The sequence below is a fragment of the Canis lupus genome, chromosome 33 (genome assembly GCF_048164855.1).
Source record: "Canis lupus baileyi chromosome 33, mCanLup2.hap1, whole genome shotgun sequence".
NCBI lineage: Eukaryota > Metazoa > Chordata > Mammalia > Carnivora > Canidae > Canis > Canis lupus.
The window spans coordinates 37797920-37817824 of record NC_132870.1 but is presented as its reverse complement, the minus strand read 5'-3'; the positions used below and the strand labels follow the sequence as shown (position 1 = coordinate 37817824).

At 36.1% G+C, this 19905-nt stretch overlaps 1 protein-coding gene across 5 annotated transcripts in view; it reads left to right on the top strand.

Annotated features, from left to right (window-relative positions):
• The window catches only part of SEC24D (SEC24 homolog D, COPII coat complex component), a 105087-nt gene that overhangs the window by 62774 nt on the left and 22408 nt on the right, over positions 1-19905 (top strand). For all 5 annotated transcript variants that reach the window (XM_072810048.1, XM_072810050.1, XM_072810051.1 and 2 more), the window contains 3 exons: positions 7105-7229; positions 11847-12038; positions 12841-12934. In XM_072810048.1, the coding sequence (XP_072666149.1) occupies positions 7105-7229; positions 11847-12038; positions 12841-12934 (411 nt within the window). The remainder of the gene's footprint in view (positions 1-7104; positions 7230-11846; positions 12039-12840; positions 12935-19905) is intronic.

Below are 19905 nucleotides of genomic sequence, written 5' to 3'. Positions count from 1 at the left end.
CCTTGCTTTAAAACGTAAGCGTGAGATGCCTCCCCATTTCCTTAATCTAAAAAATTAAATTCAAGAATTTAACTTTCCTTATAAGACCATTAACTGTTGGCTTTCATACTATCACCTCAGCCATCTCTTCAGTTTTACAAAACTCTCACCACATACTCTGGACTCATCATTCCTTTTTACAACTCCCATGCTTTTGGGTAAGATTGTTTTGACCAGACTATCTTTGCATCCTTCTGTTACATCTATATATATACTCCACCTAGCAAACTCCTACTCATTCTGTAATACCTGGCTGAAATTTTATTTTATGTGACTGTGTGTGATGTGTGCATATGTACAGTTTTCTTTGACTTTATCATGGTGGTTATTTAGTAAATCTTCTAGTGCTTTTTTTTTCCCATAGAATTTGGTTCATATATTTGTTGTAGCAATTATTCCTATGAAACTTAAATCTTCTTAAATGTTCCCCCCCCTCATAGAATTCAGTATTCTTGGTGACCAGAATCTTGTCTTGGCTGTCTTTATGGTATCCACCACAGTGTCTATCTAGTACAACTGGAAGATAGTGTCTATCTAAATCAACTGGAAGACAGTTGATCAGTGTATGTGGAATGAATGCATAAATAAATGAATGAATGAATGAATGAATTTGCAGGTCTTTTACTATTCCCAGGACTGGCTATTTCCCTTTCCAAATGTCACAGTGAGAGTGACATCATTATGGGTAACTTGCAGGGCTCTCAAATTCTTCGGTACTTTGGAAGCATTTTCTTGGGATTGAGTTCAGATTTCAGCTTATATCTGAAGTATCATATGTAGACCTGAAGAAACAGTCATTCTGACTAAATGTCTGTCTTCCCCTGACAAATATGAATGCCAGCTGATGCCCAGTTCTCAGAAAACAGCCTCTGACCCACAGAATTCTATCACAGATATTTGTGAGGGGACTAGTCCACGTATTGAGTATAAATTACAAAAAATATTTTTGCTAAATAGAAGTTTTTTTTTTTCAATTGATTGGATTTAAATTTTTTAGTTAATACAACTTTTGCATTTATTTTAGTGTTTTGTATGATTTTTTTACATTACATAGAACTGGTAATTTTTTTTTCATAGACTAGTTATTAAAGAAAAGTTAATGCTTTATTAATTCAAAATGTGTCATTTGAACATATTTTGACAAATGTAAGAACATTTTTGGTATAACTATATCAGACAAAAAAAAAATCCTAAAGTACCAACTACTTTTAGACAGTTAATTTGTTCTTTACTGCTGTTGACTAAGGGTGAATGATTAAGTAGACCACATAAATAATCAAGTTCTAATTAAATATAATAAAGCCATTATAACTAGTGATGGAAAATTTATTGATTGATCTTTGCAACTATAGTATAAATATAACTATGTTTTCAGTTTCTAGTTCTCTGCCAAAAAGGCTATATTATCTTGATTTTATGCTTTTTTAGTAGAAACTCAGGCAGAGAGTCAAATCTATTTCTGGGAACAAAAGTCTTCGTATCTTCAAACTCTGTTATCTGGAAATGTTCCAGATGTCTAATTGATGGAAAATTTCACCCAGCAGGCAAGGAACCAAATTAAAAAAAAAAAAATGTACATTTTGAAGAATGTTTTGTAAGCTTAATCTACCTTTTATTATTCCAAGTAGGATTCAAAATAAAAGATGATTTAAGTATCTTCAAATTTAATTATAATTCAAAATGTAAATAAAGTATAATAGTGAGTTGCCTTAGGGATTTGGACAATGAAAAGGAGCTTATTTAATTTGTACATGTGTTTTTTGATACCATACAAATTTAGAAATACAAAATTACATTTTGCCCTATTCATTTTAGTTTATCTTGATACCAGTTGTATATAATAAAATTAACATTGGCTATTTACTATGTGTGATGCTCTATGCTAAATGCTTTTTTTTGTGTTGTATAGTTAGTACTCAAGTGAACCCACATGATGCGTACTATTATTACAAGAGGCCTAGAGAGCTTAAGTGCCACCCTCAGATCACACACATAGAAAGTGCTGGACCCAGACTGAAAGCTCTGTTGGCATGACCACAGAACCTCTATTCTTTATCAATATACTGTGGATTTGTAGGCAGTTATTTAGGAAATCACTATGGGGTTCTCCTGGAAAAAAGTACCTCAACTCTTGTCATATAATTGAAAGTTTTTCAATTAAAAGTTTACGGAATATATCTGTACACAAAGTGTACCTGAAACGTAAAATCCCATTCCAAGCCAGCCTTTTATTTTTCCTAAATAAAAATGTCATCCCTCCACTCAATTTTAATTCACTGTGACATTTAATGGATACCTAACACACCCAAGACACTTGGTTATGTGCTATGAGGGATACCAAAGCTAGCAATGAACCTGATTTCAAGGTACTCCGTATGTGTAGACTCAATAAGTATATAATTATGATATAAACCCAATTTATATTATAAATGTTTTAAGAGTCAAATAATCCTATGGTATAAACCCAAGTATGATAAATGCCTTAAGTGTCAAAAATGCTATAAGAGAATGGACAAGTGATGACATATGACTTGGAGGGTGAAGGAAGGCTTCAAAGAGTGACTTGAGCTGGTTACACCATGAGCAGAGTTTGGACATGTGGAAAGGGAAACAAAACAGTGAGTAGATACAGAGTATTTGCAACTTCACTTTCTTCAGGGATGAGGCAGGTATTGTAGATAAGTGTAGATAAGTGATGGGGAGTTAGTATGGGACTAGGATAATTGGAGAGGATGTTCCCTTTCCCCCAAAACACATTCATATTCAAGTATTTTTTAAAAACACTATGCCAAACAAAATACTTTTCTGGCCAAATTCTTGGCCCAGGCCTGCTAGATTGTGACTTCTGGATAGGAAATGTTTTGAAAATGGCAAACACTTAAATTAGTTGAAGGAATGTGTATTGGGGAATAATGGGAAGTAAAGCTGGGAAATTGTTTTGAGATACAGACTAACCATTTATTTTCCACTGGGTTTGTCATCTTACCTTTCATCTCCTGGTTTTTATACATGTTTGTTAAATGAGTATTGTGGGGAGTTAAAAATGCCAGGCCATTGAGGAATTTATGTTAATTCAGTAAGTAATGAGACCATTAAAGGTAAAGAGGGAGTTGTTTCCTTAATCCATTCATCCATCCATCCACACATTTATTCACTCAGTCAGCAGTATTGAGCAGTCTTTTGTGCCATGCTCTGTGTTTGACTCTGAGGACTCAGTAAACATTCTGTCCTTAGAGGCAGTAGGATTGTGATCTGTATTGTGTCTTTGGACCGGTTATTCTGATAGCAGTCTGTGTAATGAGAGGAAAGAATTTGGAAGCAGGGGGACATTAGAAGTTAATGCAGTAATCAAAGCAAGATAAAATGAAAGGAGTATAGTAGTTCCTCAGAAATTTAGAAATAGAATGACCGGGTATATACCCAAAATTACTGAAAGCAGAGTCTCAAAGAGACATTTGCACACTCATGTTCATAGCAATATTCACAATAGCCAAAAGGTGGAAGTAACCCACGAGTCCATACATGGATAAATGGATAAACAGAATGTAGTATATATGTATGTGGAATATTATTCAGCCTTGAAAGATAGGAAATTTAGACCCACACTAAACATGGATGAACTAATGCTAAATGAAATAAGCCAGTCACATAAAAGACAAATATTATGATTTTATTTTATGAAGTACCTAGAGGAGTCAAATTCATGAAAGCAAGGATGTAGAAATGTAGAATGGTGGTTGCCAGGGTCTAGAGAGAGAGGGGAATGATAAGTCATTGTTTAATGGTTTCAGTATTGCAAGATAAAAGAGTTCTAGAATGGGTGGTGGTGATGGTTGCACACCAGTGTAAATGTACTTAATACCACTGAACTATACAATTTAAAATGCTTAAATTGGTAAATTTTATGTCTATTTTACCGCAGTTAGAAATACTTTTGGAAATGAGTGTCTAAATTTGGGTGCCAGAACAAGAATGCTTTACAATTAACTGGTGTGGATGGTAAGAAAGGTGGGCAATTCCACAGAGAAAATGAGATTTGAAACCCAGATTATTTTTGAGGATAATGCTTTTTCTTTCCTTATAGAGAAGGCCAGTATAGTGGGATAAATCTTGTCTTACCTGCTAAAATATTGAAGTGAAGATCCTGGCAGGTCTGCTATAGTTAAATGAATGCTGCTCTGGAGCTCAGACCATGATTAGAAAGAATTTGAGGAGTCACCTATAAAGTGGTGCTGGCTAAAAATATAAACGAGATTTCTGTGATGGAGCATGTGGTAAGAAAAAGTGGGTGTCTTTTGGAGAAAGATAAGAAAATAAAAAACAAGCAGCAGTCAGAAAAGTGGAAGAGGAAATGATATTGCAGTGACTTGACAGCTTAGAAAGTGAAAGTGCCATGCCTAAAATTGGAGAGAGAAAAGAGATTTAGGATGAGAGCTGGATTTTACTTAAAGTCACTCATTTGCAGTCAGGAGGTCTTTGGCCCTTAACAGTGGTTTTGGTAAGATGTCATGAAAAAACCAAGTTTTTATAAAGTTTATACCTGTTAGGCTTGGCTGGACAAAGCAAGCTGGATTGAAAGGGGAGAGTAATTGATTAAGGCAGCCAATGATGAAGTCATTAGAATTTTCTAGGCATGAGAGGACAAACTTCTGGATGGTTAAGAATAGGGACTGGGTGAAACATGAAAGAATTATTTTGAAAGGATAATTAATGAGACTTGGTGATTGAAAGAAAAGGAATAGTCAGATCTAATTTGATATTTTTAAGCTCTGAGTTGATGTGTAGTGAGGTTATTGATAGATACAGAGATGTTGAAAGAGAATATCATTTAGAGGAATGAGGAATTAGTTTCCCATGCATAGAAAAGTAGTTACAGTGAAGCATTTCACAGAGATGTGTGTGATGGATTTATGGAAGCTATTCTGTGGGGAATGAGTAATGCTGAACTTAAGAGAACACAAGAATGGTAAGACACATTTGGGTTGGTCACAACGAGGCTTTGGCTTAATTAATGGAAATGATTAAAAAAAAAGGAAATTATTATTTTTATTTAATATAATTCAATGTAAGTCTATGTTATAAATTAGATTAGGTGAGAAAGGATTTGCTAAAAAATAAAATAAAATAAAATTGCTCAGATAGCAGTACAGTTCTTTCTTTTCCTTGTTTGCCTGATTTTGAATGTGGCAAAGCAATGAAGCATTTACATTGGTGATTTTTAAGTCCTGCATTTTTTTTTTTTAATTTCAAGTGACATACTTTATTAGAAGAGTATTGTATCTAGAATTATAATGGATATAGAATGAATCAGTAAAATAATTTGGAGACATTGTCATCTAATTTTATAATTATAATACAATTTTATTTTAGAACGTTTGTGTTATTTACCATAAAGTTGAAAATTGGATTAACCTGAACTCTTGTTTTAGTTTGAGTCACTAAGTTTGCCTGTGGCTCTGTTTTCTAAATAATTTGTAAGACTCAACTGAAGAAGCATTTCCTAAGAGCTTTTTGAACACCAGCCAGTAAAGGGACCAACAGCTACAAAACATTTATATAGCACCTGCTTTATGTTATAGTGATTGTTTTAAATAGATGTAGAAAAGGCCCAATATTCCATCTTCTAAAACAAATATGTAAGGAACAGGTAAGTATTTGACAATATAATATAATTTTAAGTTATACAATTATATTTTATTTTTAAAAAAATCTTATTTATTTGAGAGAGACAGGAAGAGCAGGAACATGGGGAGTGGCAGAGGCAGAAGCAGACTCTCCACCGAGCAGGAAGCCCAGTGTGGGGCTTGATCTCATGACACTGAGACCATGACCTGAGCTGAAATCAAGGGTCAGATGCTTAGCCCACTAAGCCACCCAGGTGCCCCTACAATTATATTTTAGTATATAATTTCATATCTTTAAAACTGAAAGAGCTTATGAAGAAAAAAGTTGAAAATAGTGTTATTAAAGAGCACTTGGGTGGCTCAGATGGTTAAGTGTCTGCCTTCAGCTTGTGTCTTGATCCTGGCTTCCTGGGATAGAGTTCTTTTTTTTTTTTTTTTTTTTTAATTTTTATTTATTTATGATAGTCACAGAGAGAGAGAGAGAGAGAGAGAGGCAGAGACACAGGCAGAGGGAGAAGCAGGCTCCATGCACCGGGAGCCTGACGTGGGATTCGATCCTGGGTCTCCAGGATCGCGCCCTAGGCCGAAGGCAGGCGCCAAACCGCTGCGCCACCTAGGGATCCCCTGGGATAGAGTTCTGCATCAGGCTCCCTGCTCAGTGGGGGAGCCTGCTTCTCCCTTTCTCTCTGCCTCTCCCTTCCACTCATGTACTCTCTTTCTTTCAAATAAATAAATAAAATCTTTAAAAAAAGACAATAGTGTTATCAAGTTAATGAAGTTTTACTAGTTTCAAGACAAATACTAATTATTGCATGTACTCTTTGGGGGCACAATTTGTCAAGGTTCCAGACATTTCTTCTTCTTCTTTTTAAGATTTATTTATTTATTTGAGAGAGAGAGCGAGGGAGGGAGGGAGGGAGGGACCGAGGGAGGGAGGAAGGGAGAGGGGAAGGGCAGAGGGAGAAGCAGACTCCCTGTGGAGCAAGGGAACCCGATGTGGGGCTCAGTCTCAGGGCCCTGGGATCATGACCTGAGCCAAAGACAAACACTTAACCGACAAAGCCACTGAGGCACCTCACTCACTTTTTCTTATAAAGCAGAGGGTTATAAGCAAGGCTGGTCACCAGACTGTACTCACAATTGGGTAATTGCAGTGTTAAGGTCTTTGGAGTGCTACAAAAGTGAAGCTTCTCTGCTAGATATCATAATCCTGTCTAATTCAATAGTGTGTTACAGGTCATACCCTGGAAACAAACAGCTTTAATCTTTTTTTACAGCATCAGAGACTGTGTTCTAGAAAATTATTTAATTCCACAGATGTTATACCCAAAAATAGTAAATGAAAAGTTTGATGATCTTCAAGAGTTTGAATGTTTTATTTTGATTATACAGTGTATATACTTTATAATTACATTTGTGTGATCTGTTTGCATTCCTGTAGAAGAATAAGCCTCCCAATCCACCAGCCTTTATCTTCATGATTGATGTTTCATATAGTAACATCAAGAATGGACTTGTGAAGCTCATATGTGAAGAACTGAAGACTGTGCTGGAAAAACTTCCAAAGTAAGAGAACTCCCATTATTTTTATAAATTGCACAAAATTACTGAATTAGTTTATTGGCCAGAAAACAAGTGCTGAATATGGATATAGATATCTTTTGCTAATGAGGACTTTGGGCAAATATTTATAAATCAAACAGCACCATTTTTTTTGAGTCCTTAAAACGTCCAGAGTTGTTTTTTGTACAAAGCAAAAGAAACAAACTGATAAAAATTAATGCTATGATAAACAATATTCAAAATACACTATAAACCATAAGGAGAATCCCAACAGTGTGATGGGAAAGACTTTGGAAATCTGTTATTCATTTTCAGAGGGGTTGATTTTCCAGTGGAAGCTGGTAGCTGTGGATTGTGGTAAGAGTTCTAAGGGATGCCAGGAAACTGAACTGTTGTCTTATGGCAGAGATGGTAGTCTTTGAGCCAAATTTCCTTTGCCCTTGTAACATACTGTCAAACCTCTTTGCCGCTTTACTGCCTCTAGGTCCTAGCACAAAGTGGATCACTTTCCTTGCCACTGCAGGGGTCAGTGCATAAAAGTAAAGGTGGAAAGGTGTTTTAGCAAACATGGCTCTTTTTTATAGTGTACAAACTAGTTGTTTAGGATGGGAAGTACCATCTAGTAAGGAGCCTCGGGAGCAGGAGAAACTCTTCCTTTATGAGAGGAGACATGCTTAAGAAAAAAAACTAACAAATATTGTCTGAAATGTAGTGTCTGCACCAGTCTCAACATCTCTCCTCCTTCATATCTCCTGAGGGTAAGCAGTCTCTGTTCTGAAAAGGAATGCTTTGAGGGATGGGATATCTATAGGCTTTAGGGCTTCCTGAGTCATTGGATGCCCATTCCCCTCTATTCCTTCCACATGTGGCTGCTGCACTGGTGCATATGAGCCTCAAATGAGTGAACTCTGGACCTCCCAGGAGTAGCTTTGTTTGTATCTATGAAGCTCAAGTCATAATATTCTCAAGGATAATTTGGAATAGCTGTGAGGATGTTTAAAAAACATTGAGGTGATTTCAAACCGAATTCTAAAATGAAGAATGAACTGGGAGCAAGTTGAAGGCACAAGAAAGGCATGTGTGCCTGCTGACTGTGACTATAGTTTCTGTTACCTCATTCTTAGGGATACTTGAGAAGTGTGGACTTTCTGCTGAATATCATGTATTTTATCATAGACTTTTCTCACAGGGCTGTTTTAATTCTAACTCTGAACTTGGAACTTGAATGATATGAAAGAAAACTAAATTTATGGAAATGATGTCTCTTTCTTTCCCTTCTCTAGAACTGATTAAATTAGGCGATCCTCTTCTCATGGTTACCTCACCTACCCCTTGCTCCTTTGCAACACAGTGGTGATGTGAAGTGTATACCCTGTTGACCAAAGTTATGAAACCACACTCCTTCCCTTAGATGTCATCATGAGTTCTGTATCCCATTGGAGCAGACTGTGACTTTAGTGAGATAGGAGAAAAAATAAAAGGATACTGCTGGTTATTCCCTGCTACTTTTTAAAATCTCTCCTAAAAGTTTTTATTTAAGCTAAAATGCAATTTTCTTCCTTTATTTTTTTTAAAACAAATCTGATTGCTTTTTTTCTTCCCCAAAGTTTGTTGTGGGCTCTTTATATTTACAACTTTATATTTTTTATGATTGATAAGATTGCCATCAATCTGATTTACCCCTCTGAACTATGTAATATGCCAAATAGCTTTTTTATTTTTATTTCCTTTTAAGATTTTATTTATTATTCATGTGAGATACAGAGAGATAGGCACAGACATAGGCAGAGGGAGAAGCAGCCTCCTTGTGGGGAGATTGATGTGGGACTCGATCCCAGGACCCCAGGATCACGCCCTGAGCCACCCAACTGCCCCCCAAATAGCCTTTCTAAAGCACAATATAAGTCTTAACATCTAAGGTATGTTCATCTCTTAGCTAATCTTTTGAAAAGTGAAGGACCCATTCTTTACTATTTAATTTTAAATTTACATCTTTGATTTTGCCAGATGCCATTTCTGTCTGACTTCTCTGGAACAGGAAAGAAAAGATTTGAAATGTTTCATCTGTTGTTTAAATCAAGCAGTTAGGGTTTTTTTCTGGTTGTTTTTAATGCTGCTTTAGCTAAAATGTTCAAAATGCTTGCTTTTGGAATATTCCGATTCATTTAGTTACTAACATATTCAGTTTTGCTCTGTCAGATTCATTCCATTAAAATAATGGGGGCACGTGTTGAGAAAATTGGTAATTGAAAAGCAGAAGAAGAAACACATGTTGTTCTATGTGATATCCCATATGTAACTTTGTTAAATTTGTGTAGAATTAATATGAAGGAAAGGCTGAAATTTCATTTTCTTCTGGATATGATTTAACAAGGTAGTTATACTGTTGAAAAAGAAAAATCTAAGGTAATTCTTTGTTTCTCAAATTAAAAAAAAATATGTTCCCATGAAAACATATACTAATATTTTGCAATAATGTGAGATGTTCCGATTAAATGTTTTTAAAACTGTTAATTTAGATTCTAAATGAACCCTGTGAATCCCAAGATATGCCTTTCCCATTACTTGAAAATGTCCAAATCCATTGGGAAATAGCAATCTAGGTTTTTCTCTGTAATTTTTCTTTTGTGTCATTTGCCTTAATTGACTCTAAATTAACTATTAAAAGAGAATAAATACCCTTAGGGTTTGTTGGACGTTTATCACCTTACATAATAAAAGGTTTACTCGGAAATGGTAGTGTGCTGGTAAACTGGATCTCAAATAAATAAAACCTTAATTGTAGTGTTTGCTCATTTGTGGTATAAAATACTTCCAGCCAGGCTGATTTTAAACTAGCATAGTGACATCACTAAATGGGAGTTGGGAAGAGATGTAGTTTATGAATTTGGGCTCTAACTTGCCATCCTAAATACGACATTTCACCATCACAATAATCATCCTGAACATACCTCTAATTCCCCATGTTATCCTAGACCCTGACAGAAGCAGAGAGCATAAACTTTGGGTCTCTATTGGTCAAAGAGTCATGATACGTTAACTGAAAGGCACTGTATAGTAAGAGCCTAGGGAGAATGATTTGTAGAAATCTAGAAGAGGAATAACTTCTGGTTGGTAGCATCAGGGGAGCTTTGAGAGAGCAAGAGTATCTGTGCTTGGTCTTAAGGAGTAAAATTCCAAGTAAATAGGGATGGGCGAATGGGGAACATGGGAACGATATACTATAATGGTTAGTTATATGAAGTCATACAGTTTAGGATATTGAGCGGAGGTGTGTGGGTGTAAAAGTATGTTATGGGCAGTTACAAAGGATAAGCAAACCATTTCTGAAAATTTTGCAAGAGTCCAAAATATATGCATTTACCAAGTACTTTTGGAAGAGATTTAAACTGCCTGTTTAAACTGCCCACCCATTTATGAAGGCCAAAATGAAGAATAAATACCCTCAATTAGCAAAGGAAGTAAAGAAGAAATAGAGTTTGAAGTCCTTAGTTTGTCAGCCTGTAATCTGCTGAAACATCAAAGAAATTGGGAAGTCTGCAGTGGCATCAACAATTTGAACTTCAGATACTTTGATCTTATATTTTATTTTCCTTTCTCTCATACTCAAGTAACTTCTTATGCTATGTACAAAGTTTAGAAAAGAGCATACTAGGCTCTTTTTCAAAAAAGTTGTCCCTAAGCAAAATAAGTTTTACTGATATCTAAGGATTAAAGAAAATGGCATATATCTTTTGTGGCTGTCATGTAACCACTGAGTACTGTTATATCCATAATGAAAATTAGTAAGAGTATCAGTAGTATTTTAGGAGGGAGGGAGCAGGGGAAGGAAGATAAAGAGAGAAATTTGGGTAAATATTAACTGGAGTTCAGACCACTCAACTCTGAGTATACTTAGTATAGACTTGAAAAAGAGTAGTCATGCCTTATATTCCTTTCAGGAAGATTAAGGCCTTACCTTGGGATTTCTCAAAAATTTACTTTTTATTATGGTTTTAGAGCTTTTATTACTTTTATTGTCTTGCCATGACATCACAAATGGCTACCTAATAAGAATTACATCATAAATTTATATATGTGATTTATGTTATGTATTTATGGTATATAGCTCTTAAAATCTCTCAATTTCTGTTGAGATTCTCTAGAATCTGAAAGAATCACACAGAAGCAAGTCCTTTCTTGATAAAAATAGCTATCCTGTTTGTAATCTGAGTGTGCCTTTCTCTTGCTTCAGATGTTCCATTTGTTCTTTTGACCTCTGGTGACTTCTGAGAGAGCTTTGTTTATAAAGAATGTAATATGCCTAGCTTAGTTATGGGAAAAAAAAAGCAAACTTTGTAATTGCAGTAGATTGGGAATACATATATTAAAGAAGGGAATATATTAAAGAAATATATTTTCATATCTATTTGACTTTTTCTTACCTAGAATTTTGAGAATTTTTTATCAACTTATTTTTGTAATATCCCCCATCCCCCTACTGTGACTAAACAATAATGAAGATCAAAACTTTAAATATGTCTTCTATATATTTTATAGATGATGTACCTACTGAATTGCTGATAGAAACTTCTCTCATAAATATATGAAAGAACTTCAAATGCTGTGTTTCTCTCATAGGGAAGAACAAGAAGAAACTTCTGCAATCCGAGTCGGTTTTATCACATATAACAAAGTGCTGCATTTCTTTAATGTAAAGAGTAACTTGGCCCAGCCTCAGATGATGGTGGTGACTGATGTTGGAGAGGTCTTTGTTCCTCTACTGGATGGTTTCCTTGTCAACTATCAAGAATCCCAGTCTGTGATTCACAAGTAAGTATCAAGTGTTTTATAATATATATCATATATTTTATATATAATATAATCAACTATCTTCTTTAATTGTTTTGATTTAGTCACATGTTTTGTTTTGTCATTAGCAAGGGACTTTTAACACATGGATTATCAAACTCTGTAATTTATGTTCTATTTTAAATGTACACCAATATCTAAAAGGAGTTTTGTTTTGTTTCATTTTATATAGAGACAGACAGCAGTTGGGAGGGGCAAAAGGATAGATATAATATTAAACAGACTCTCCATGCCCACCACAGAGCCTGACCTTGATCTCATGATCCTGATATCATGACGTGAGCTGAAATCAAGAGTCGGATGCTTAACTCACTAAGCCACCCAAGCGCCCCAAGGAGGAGTTTTTTTTTTTTTTTTTTTTTAATACTCACACTCAACCAGATCAGTCTCTTCTCTTTGCTGGAAAGAGATATTTCCTGCATATGGATGAGCATTCAATGATGATGGTTATAACTAAAGATATAGCCACTATTCTAAGAATTTATGATTTTAAGAGGTCAAAAATGTATATAGTGAAAAATATTTACAAAAATATTTACAATATAGTATACTTTTATAAATGTTCCAAACAAATCATAAATTTTGGTTTCAAAACATGCCAGGATATCATTCCCTGAGGAATGATTATGAAAGTCACCCATAGGTGTTCAGCGAAAAATAAATACCATATGTGTTTAGTCTTGAAATGGTAGTGATTTATTTCTTGAAGTTTATTACAAATATGCTAAACATTTAAAACCTTTTATTCATTTATTTCTTATAGCTTATTGGACCAGATTCCAGAGATGTTTGCAGACTCTAATGAAAATGAGACTGTCTTTGCTCCTGTCATCCAGGCTGGCATGGAAGCACTAAAGGTGAGAAGTCTTTTTTTTTTTAAGATTTTATTTATTTATTCATAGAGACAGAGAGAGGCAGAGGGAGAAGCAGGCTCCATGCAGGGAGCCCGATGTGGGACTCGATCCCAGGTCCCCAGGATCACACCCCAGGCTGCAGGCGGTGCCAAACCGCTGTGCCACTGGGGCTGCCCTGAGAAGTCTTTTTTAATTGCTAGTAAATAAATTTTTAAAACACGCACACACACACATATACACACACACACAGGAGCTTTCATCCATGAAAGAAAATACAGCCTTTGTTAAAACATGTAGTTTGCTAGAGGCCATTCCAAGCTTCTCTACAATCTTAGAAGGAAATGGCCCAAACCATGGATTGCTCTCAGCGTTTACATTCCAGAACTATTAGCATCTGAGCAACTGATTTTGTCAGGATTTCCAGTTTAGCTCCTCCCTTTGGCTTTTATATGAACTTTATGTGATCTATTTTAAAATTACTTCAATATCAGAACCAGATATGAAGGGAAAAATCCCCCTATCACCCTCTACTTCCTTGGGGTTTTCAAATATGCAAGGGCAAGGCCTGTGGCAGTTGGCAACAGATCTGAGTGCCATGCAGGGCTTTGCTAAATGCCAAAAGCGGACACGAAGTTGGCCATGTCTTTGGTTGGGAAGCTGAGCTCTATAAAGACTGGTCATTTTGATAGTAATAAAGACAGTAATCTGAAGATGGCAAAATGATTGAAAAGTACTATTGATCATTATTACCTTATTAGCACAGAGTCAAACCACTTTGACAGGCACAGCAAGTTCTTAAAAAATTGATTTTCAAATTGTTAAAGTGAAATTGAAATTAACTTTTATTTATTTATTTTTAAATATTTTATTTATTTATTTGACAGAGAGAAAGAGCATAAGCAGGGGTAATGGCAGGCAGAGGGAGAGGGAGAAGAAGCCTCCTCACTGACCAGGGAACCTGATGGGGGGTCGATCCCAGACCCCTGGGATCATGACCTGAGCCAAAGGCAGATGCTCAACCAAGTGAGCCAACCAGATGCTCCTGAAATTGACTTTTAAAATAAAATGGCTAGTAATAATAATAACAGTAGCAATAATAATAATAAGAATAATGCTAAAGAACTGAGTTTATGATCCACTTCCACATAAATTTTGTGTCTAAACATTCTAACTTGGTTTTTGTACAGTGATTCTTGCTTGGTTTCCTAATCTTCAGAGTATTTTACTCATTGAATCAAAAATTTGCAGATGTCCCTCAAAAAGCCTCAGAATATGTGTCAACTTAACATAAAATTAAAGATAAGGGGTGCCTGGGTGGATCAGTCGGTTAAGCAATCTGCCTTTGGCTCAGGTCATGATCCTGGGATGAAGCCTCATGTCAGGCTTCCTGCTCAGTGGGGAAATCTGCCTCTCCCTCTTGTTCCTGCTCTCTCTTGCTCACTCTCAAATAAATAAATAAAATCTTTTAAAATAAATAAATAAATTCTTCATCATAAAGTGATTTGGACATGTTAGGGTCCATCTGGTGGAAACCAACATTGATCACTGGTTGGGCTATAGAAAGGCATAGGAATTCCTATTTTATTCCACATTTACAGAAAACAAATACTTTGCTATTTCAATTTGAAAGAGTTTTGTTGCTGTTCTCTCTTCCAGTAAGGTACCTAGAAATGCTATGTAAATTTCCTGATATATGATCCTATACAGGATCCTATGAGTCTTTCTAGTCTAAGAAATTAGTACTGGAAATAGAATTGTATTCATGGGCTCTTGAGGAAAGGTGAGTGGATATTTGTAAGCCAGTACATCATCAGTTAAGACAGTAGAGTGGAAAGAAGAGTGAGTGTGGGCAAGGCTTCTAGAGCAATGAAGTGCAGCATCCCAGCTCAACCCCATATTTCATTTCTGAAAGGGAGCAATATTGTCTTGTAATGATGGGTTCACACTGGCAGTCCACGAGAGGTCTAGAAGCTGTTTAGCAGCTTTGAAAGAAAAAAGAGATAAAGCGAATTTGCATGCATTCCATGTGTCCGAAATGTGGTGTTACTTATGAAACATTACTGGGAAACCACTGTGTTGGTAATAACTGTAATGTTCTTCAAAGTTGCTTGTGCAGGGACAGCTGGGACAGTCAGCATTCTCAGTGTTCACTTGCCATAGGCCAGTTTGTTTCATCCAATGTATTTTTGTATCTTTTGCATGTTATTTTTTGGTTATATTTGCAATATTGTTGTTAGAGTAATGTACTCTTTTACACTGAAGTTTAAAGATGAGAACCAATATCTAACAACTCAGAATATCAAAGTTAATAAGTAGTAGTCTTCTTTTTTTTTTTTTTTTAAGATTTTATTTGTTCATTCATGAGAGACACATAGAGAGAGAGAGGCAGAGACACAGGCAGAGGGAGAAGGCAGGCTCCATACTGGGAGCCCAACATGGGACTCGATCCGGGGACTCCAGAATCACGCCCTGGGCTGAAGGCGGCACTAAACCATTGAGCCACCAGGGCTGCCCAATAAGTAGTAGTATTCTTACAAAGTAAAAGAACTATTTGAAGCGCCTGGCTGGCTTCGTTGGTGGAAAATGCGACCCTTGATCTTGGGGTTGTGATTTTGAGCCCCAAGTAGGATATAGAGATTACTTAAAATCTTAAAAAATAAATAAAAGAACTACCTTTATAAAAGGTAAAGAACTGTCTTTTTAAAAAGATAGGGAACTGCCTTTAAAATTGACGCTGCTGGACATAATGTCGGTGGCAGTTACTGTCTTGTGCCTGCTGGCAGAGCAGATCTTGTTCTGCCAACACTTGTCTTCATGCACAGGTGAGTGGCACTGTACTCTGTGGAAGGATAAGCAAGGCATTAATTCCTCAACTACTGAGTTACAGGGTCACGTGTGAAAGGGTGGCTACTTTTTTAAAAATGCATATTTCTGGCCCCATTCCCAGAGATTCTGATTCATCAGCTCCCCAATTTGTCCTGCCTATCACCCATATTTGGGAACCACTAGCAAAGCTATTCTGCAATCTCTGAGAACATCCTTACATAATGTTAACTCACCAGAAAGTTGCATACCTGACCCATACAACTTTGTACGTTACTTTTGAGCTAGGAGTGCTTTCATTTAACTATCCTTTAACATCTTGTCCTAAGCTTTCCACTAATAGTTAAATTAAGAGAAAACACTACGAAGGAAGTTTCTTTCTTTGCATATTAATCAATTTCTTTCATGTAGAAAGATTCACTAGCTAGTTCCCTAGAGTCAGTTTTTACAAGAATGATAACTCCTAATGTTTCTTTTAGCCTTAACTATCAAGAAAGATACCAATAATACTTAGGGTAGATTTTCTAATTATTTCCATTCTAAGATCTTCTTGCTGATTTCTAGTTCTTTACATTTCTCTTGGTGATTCTATTGTATGTGTTTCTTTGACCATTTGTTTCTTCAAAACTTTTTTATAAATAGATATATTAAAAAAAAAAGCCCACAACGAGAAGTTTCTCCTTCATCTGCCAGAAAGATTCTGGGTGGTTCTAATTCATTGTATAAGAGCAGAAAATGCTGTAGTATAGTTGGAGCTTGTTTGAGTGTATGCTTTCTGCCTTATAGCGACTTTATTAGGTTTGGATGAAGAAAACAATTTTTCCAAATAGGATAAAAGTGTGTGTGTGTGTGTGTGTGTGTGTGTGCACGTGCATGCATGTGTGATTTTTCTCTACCTCTGGCAGTGATAGTATCTCATCATTTTTTCAGGCCCTTTGTGGCTGAAAGGCAATCAGGCTTAAATGTGGGTAACTTATGTACAAGGGCACTAAAGTGCTTGCCTGAAGTCATTATTAGGCAAAGAGCTAACATTTTTGAGAATTTGCAGGGTAGTATCTAAATATTGAGGAGACCACATCATTCATTCACTTGTTCTTTCAATCAAGAAAGATTTAGTAAATGTTTTGTTAAGCAATGTGAGGATTATTCTTTTTAGTTCTTAGTTGCTTACAATGTGGTAGAAAAAATGTAGCTCTGTAATACAGGACATATTTCTTGCTTGTATTCCCAAAAGGGGTGGGAGAGGAGGAGAGCAAAGAGTAACTTTGGAAAGCTCAGGACTGTGGCTGGTCAGCTGCATTGCTCAGGGGATTATGCACAAGAGGCCAGAGATGAGAGTCTCATCCTCTGTGGATAGGGAGTAGAAACTGAAACAACATCGAAGTGCAGTATTTTTTATGCATCCAAGTGAAGACATTTTAGAGCTGGACTCCCCCATATGAATTATAGCTTTATTTTCTATAAGCTAGATTCCAAGTAAAATCTATATATAATTAGTTGTAATAAACTTCTGGAAGCACAGAGAGTAGACAAAAACTAACAAAAAACATGTGCTAATTTGTCACAAAGATAAAGAGGGAAGGATTGGAAAGTTCTTATACAGATTTCCCAAAAGTCCCTGAACTATTCAGCTGCAGGCTTTGATACACTGTTTTTTTTTTTTTTTTCTGTTGTACATGCATCCCTGACCACAGCAAGTCATTGCCTTAGGGTCTTTTTTCCCCACTTCGTCTTTCAAAATCTGCTATCTCTTCTCAAAATCTGACATTCAAAATTCAACTACATGTGAATTTCTGGTGTTGTCTTTTAACTTGAGTGTCAAAATCTGACAGTCAAAATTCAACTACATGTTAATTTCTGGTGTTGTCTTTTGACTTAAGTAGTTATTACTTTCATCAGAAAACTAGATAAATAGAATTAGGTAACAAATTGGAAGAATGTGGCCTTTAATGGTTGTTTCAAATATACCATGAGTTGGGGAAATTTATCTTTAAATTATCTTAATGTATATCTACATTTGATTTCAAGATGATGCATCACAACATTGCTTCCTTTCCTTCTAAAATTTATGGAGCACCTATAGAGTGAAAGCACTAGACCCAGTAGGGTGCAGAGAAACACATTGTAGAAAAATCAAGGTCCTTCCTTTTTCATGAGCCTGTGACATGTAGAAGACAGTAGGATACTTAAAGTTGTGCTTTGGTGTCATTAAGTCTTATCTGCAAAGTAGAGTAGGAACACAGAGGTAGAGGCAACCAACTCTGTCAAGGGTGATATTAACACATCTCTCAGAGGAATGGACAGTAGAGAAATTTTGAACAATGGGTTCTCCAGGCCAGCCTTTCTCACCTGTTTTCCATCATAATAAGAATGAAATATGTCATTGTCATTTATCAATCCTATATGGTGCATTAATGTGGGCACACTCAGATTTTGGTAAAAACAGATTTATAGGGATTTAAAGCATATAATGCCCTAGGAGCTTTTTGTTTTATTGCTTCTTCCAGAATATTTTGTAAATATGTGATTAATGAAATTATAAATCCAAAATTAAGACATACTTACTGGCAAATGATTTAGAAACAAATATGGCTACTTTATTTTTCTCAATAGTGAACTTTATTTTTCTAATGGGTTCTGATTTTTTCATTTAGAGGTTTACTCCATGGGTAATATTAACAAGGCAGTCGTACATGTTTAATTATGATTAACACCATGTACTGGCCTGTTGAATTCTCTTAACAATATTTTCTGTAGCTACTATTTTTACTGTGTCACATATTAGTTAACTAAGGCTTAGAGAAGTCAAATAATTTGCCCAGTATCACTCAGCTAATAAATGGTTGGGACTCTTATCTGTGCAGATAAGAACGAGGACCCATGCTCTTTAGATACCGTGGTATACATTTACAGTACTTGTATGAGTGGAGACTATCTAGATGGATAGAAGTGAATGAATATTTAGATGGATTGACAGTAAATTTCTTAGGGGAAGTGGGTGGGTCATGTAAGAAAAGTTGGGGAGAAGATGGGCTTTTAAAAAAGGTTTCATACCTTTTTTTTTTTTTATGATAGTCAGAGAGAGAGAGGCAGAGACACAGGCAGAGGGAGAAGCAGGCTCCATGCACCGGGAGCCCGACGTGGGATTCGATCCCGGGTCTCCAGGATCGCGCCCTGGGCCAAAGGCAGGCGCTAAACCGCTGCGCCACCCAGGGATCCCATCATACCTTTTCTGTTACAAGAATTAAAACAAACAAAAAGTACTTTTATAAGAATGACAGTGATAGAAATGAAAAAAATTAGTCCTAGAATTTCAAAATTTTTAACATGTCATTATCAATATTATTATACATTTTACTCAGATTTAGTCATAGGAATTAATGTGTCTTATTGGCCAAAGCATTGATACTGCCTTTTCCTGTGCAGTGTATATGTACATGTAGGGTCATTGCCTGATGTATGTTTCTTCTCTCATTCTTACCTTCTTCTTACTTATGCTGTATCAATAATTTTCAGTAGAAGGCTAGTGCAGCAATAAAATTGCTGCTTACTGCTGACCACAGCAAAGACAAGATGAGGCACAGGTTGTGCACCCTTCCCGGTGTGTCAGCTGTGATCCCTCTCTGACCCACTCCACAAAACATGTTGAATATCACTTAGTGAGACACATTAGGACAGGGCTAAATTTGAATTATCTCCTTTTGTTTTTTAGGGAAATCATTCACAAATCCACGTATTTATTAGTAGTAGCAAATGACTTAGAACACATCTTAAAGAAATGACCCAGGCACACCAGAGTGTGCTACTAAACCCAGCCTTTGTGAACAACAGCTCCAGGCCAAGAAAAGGAGAAATGTATTCTAGGCTAAAGGAACAGAATGTGCAAAGATATGGAGATGTGTAAACCCCATGGTGTATACTAGGAAAGCAAAGTTTATATGATGGAAACTTCTAATGCAAAGGGTAGCAGGGGGTAGAAAATGTGGAGATTAAAAAAAAAAAAAAAGAAAATGTGGAGATTAGACTGGAAAGAGATGCAGATGGAACTCCAAAGGGCCTTGAAAGGCCAGAGGGTCACTGGCTGTATGACCTGGGGCAAACTGGATGAGCCTCAGCTTTCCTAGCCTTAAAATGCAAACATTACCTTCTCC